At 45.2% G+C, this 3,837-nt stretch overlaps 1 protein-coding gene across 1 annotated transcript; it reads left to right on the top strand.

Moving 5' to 3' along the window:
• The first annotated feature begins 438 nt into the window (after nt 1–438).
• LOC134181588 (zinc finger MYM-type protein 1-like) lies at nt 439–3,268 on the top strand. Its single transcript, XM_062648858.1, has 2 exons — nt 439–736; nt 796–3,268. Exons 1-2 carry the CDS (start codon nt 636–638, stop codon nt 3,152–3,154), a joined length of 2,460 nt encoding a protein of 819 aa, XP_062504842.1. The 5' UTR covers nt 439–635; the 3' UTR covers nt 3,155–3,268.
• The last annotated feature ends 569 nt before the right edge of the window (nt 3,269–3,837 follow it).

Here is a 3,837-nt window from a genome sequence, read left to right as displayed (position 1 = left end):
TATATTGCTCCCTAGATTATGAAATGCTAAAATTGGTCAACGTCGTTTGCACTGAATTGGTCTTCTAGATTCTATTGTCATCGAAATGCCATTTAATTTTGACGACCGCAGCGAGCCATGAAAAACTTTTTGGCACGGACGGTAACAGTGTTTCCATTCCTTTAGACGCACGCTGACGGTACTCAGTCCCCCAGTTTAGTTGTAACCTGAAATTGATACTAATTTACTTAGATGTCTACAAACTGCGAGGTAGAAAAGTAGAAAATGGGCGTGGTTTTCAGCCTAATTTATCAGCCCCCTCAAACTTGAGGACCACGCTACGCCGGTGTGTAGAATAAAAACGTATGTTGCTGCCCTGGCTTCTACGTAGCCTCGGCCTCCCAGACCCGTGTAGCGCCGATACAAAATCGTCCTCCACGGGTCTGCAAGGGCGTCACGTCTTAGGGGCTAGAGAGGGCGCTAGCCCCCCCACTTTTTTAGGGCGTGGCTTGCTATATTTTGAGTCAATTCTATTTTCAACGTTAATTAAACAGAAGTGTAGCTTGTCTTTAGCTAAATTAGCTGATTCAGCATAGATGTAGTACTGCTATGAAGGACTGCCTGGAAATCGAGGCTAAAGCACCCGGATACGGAAAATGTCAGCGGGAGACAGCTGTCACAGCAGCAGCTCTGTCAGCCTCAGCAGCGACAAGAACACAAAGCGGAAAGGACAGAAACTCCTTACCACCTTTCTAAGGTCCACTAACAACGTATCGCGGATTGTTGAAATGGAAAAGTAACACGCCAATTTTTTAGATCAAGAACTTCCCTGCAGCCAGAGTCGTCTCACTCCAAGTCTTTGTCATCTTTTTGTACGTCAAGGTTCGACGATACAGCTAGTTCTATCGTGACTGTGACTGTCTCTACTAGTACTACTGCTAGTGAATCTGGCCCGAAAGATTCTGTGTGTCATGCGTTTGATCCTTGCCGAGGTCCAACTGCTTGTTCTGTGACCAATGGCCCGTATCAACCTTGTGCAAAAGAACTGCCGCATGGGAAATTTCCTCAGACGAAATCTGGCACTTGTAATAGGTCCTTTCAACCACACTGGTACACACAATTTTGCTGGCTTGAGTACAGCCCTGCAGCGGATTCCGCGTTCTGCTTTCCTTGTCGGCTGACAGTAAAGCATAACCTGGATAAACAAGGTTGTCCAGACCAAGCGTTCGTGAGTAGAGGTTTCAGGAAGTGGAAGTCAGCAGTAGCTGACATGAGGCGTCACGAGGAATCTTTGAGTCATATTTCAAATGTTGGAGTGTGGAAGAATAGCCAACAGCAGGATGCAACCAGAGGAAGTGTTATGCAACAGTTGAGTACAGCCTACCAGACACAAGTAGAGCTGAACAGACGCAATTTACGTAAAATTTTTGAAGTAATTTTTTTAATGGGAAGACAAAACATCCCATTGAGAGGCCACGATGAATCTAAAGATTCTCACAACAGAGGAAATCTGCTGGAATTTCTTGAATATCTGTCACGGTACTGCCCTGACTTAAAACGCCATTTGGAAGGAAACTTTCACTACGTAAGCCCCAAAAGCCAAAACGACATGTTGAAACTCATTGCATCTAACATTCAGAAGAGAATTACGACAGCTGTCAAACACTGCGGCTTCTTTGGACTAATATGTGACGAGTCACAAGACATATCAAGGGTAGAACAAATGTCTGTCAATGTAAGGTTTGTAACAGACAGCCTGAATGTAGAGGAGAGGTTTCTTGGATTTTGGCCTTTAAAAGGTACTGACGGAGAAAGTCTGTTTCAGCAACTGACGCAAGTTTTGCTTGAGACGGGCCTATCAATGTCTATGGTACGGGCACAGTGTTATGATGGAGCGTCAAGCATGTGCGGGAAGCACTCAGGTTTAGCTACCAGGCTTCAGGAGGTCGAGAAGAAAGCTGGATATGTGCATTGCCATGCCCACAGATTGAACCTCAGTCTTCAAAACAGCTGCGAGAACGTTACAGATGTGCGAAACGTTCTAGGTGCTGTTTCCAGTCTCTATAATTTACTTGAAGGATCAGCCAAGAGACATGAAAAGTTTCAAGATGTGCAACGAAGACAGAACGAAGGAAAGGGCCCGCAAGCAGTACTCCAACGACCATGTCATACTAGGTGGGGTTCCAGGCACGCAGCAGTCCATACTGTTAGGCAACAGTTTGCATCAATTCTGATTGCTCTGGACGAACTCTCTGACGATGCTGCGATCGGAAGTGAAGCTCACTGTTTACTGACTGTTGTATCTTCATTCAATTTTCTCTTCTATGTGTCCGTTCTAGACACTCTACTAGGATTAATCTCTCATCTATCCCAGTACCTGCAGGGAGAGAACGTAGATCTTCAGGCAGCAAAAAGATCAGCTGATAGCGTCATTGCTACTCTACAAAGTTTCAGAACAAATGAAAGTTTTGAGAATTTCTGGCAGTCATCGGAGAAAGAGAGTAAAGCAAAAAACCTGACTCCACCAGCTCTCCTTCGAGCTCGTCGACCTTCTCACCGAATTGACGAACGAAGCACGACCCAATATCAGCCACTGTCACCAAAAGAACGTTATCGACAAGCATATTATGAATTATTGGATATCATGGTATCAGACCTAACTCGACGCTTTTGTAGCAAAGATTACCGTGTGTTCTGTGGAATTGAGAAGTTGTTGTCCGAGTCAGTCTCGTTATCGGCGCCAGATCAGTCGCTTGTGAGTGAGATATTACACTTTTACACAGGTGACTTTGACAACACTCAGTTCACGTCTGAAATAAGAGTATTTTACAATTATTCTAAACTGCACTTTTCTAAAGACGTTGTGGAGACCGGCAACATAGGTGCTCTTGCTCGTCAGTTTGTTTCTCTCCGTTGCACAGAATTGTTTCCCCAAGTCTTCAAACTGTTCAAGTTGTTTCTCTGCATTCCTGCTACATCTTCAACTGCAGAGCGGTCGTTTTCTGCTCTAAGGCGACTAAAATCATGGCTGCGAACTAGGATGGCTGACGAGCGCCTCCGGTCCCTTGCTCTGATGTGCTTCGAATGCGACATTGCTAAGGAACTGGAGAGTAATATTGATGATCTTGTTTCACAATTTGGTGCTCTTTGTGACAGACGTCTTCCTCTACAATAGTTAGTAAACTTTTTGTAATGTTGATATTAAAAAGAATTTAATATATATGACGCCATGAATTACGTCACATATCTCAGCTTCAAATTTGCGCCCCCCCACTTTTGGGACCCATGTGACGCCCTTGGGGTCTGGGATGGTACCGCCTCTTCTCAATATATTGCGGTTGGTCCTAGGACCAGCATTAGTGTTCAGTTTCATAAATGCATACCTTTCCAATTACGGCCGTAATACAAGAACGACGAAGACATGTCGCGCTAGAACATCGTGTCACATCCTGCTGCACGGGTACCTTTGTGTTTACAGTAGCTACGGTTTTATCATTTGTGTGTTAGTAGGGAACGCGAACGAGACGTTAGGAAGCACTGTCTTTTACTACTGGTGCCGTGGACCCGATCGGCATCAGAGCTGCCAACTCTCCCGCATTGAGCGGGAGACTCCCGCATTTGGGACCTTTCTCCCGCCTACCCGCATTTGGCATCAAATCTCCCGCATTCTGACCATTGGTGGGCGTGCCTGTTCTGTGTAACCATACACTTACCCTTAATAATTAACGAAGTTACCGATCATGTGATCTAAATATCAATGTCTATGTGCAGCCCCTCTCTCCATCTGGCTCTTTCATACATACTTGGTCGCAATCAGAGTTTCCGGGTCACAATATTGACATAGGAGGCGTCGGTCAG

Source organism: Corticium candelabrum, chromosome 6, assembly GCF_963422355.1.
Source record: "Corticium candelabrum chromosome 6, ooCorCand1.1, whole genome shotgun sequence".
NCBI lineage: Eukaryota > Metazoa > Porifera > Homoscleromorpha > Homosclerophorida > Plakinidae > Corticium > Corticium candelabrum.
This window is presented reverse-complemented; position numbering and strand designations above follow the sequence as displayed.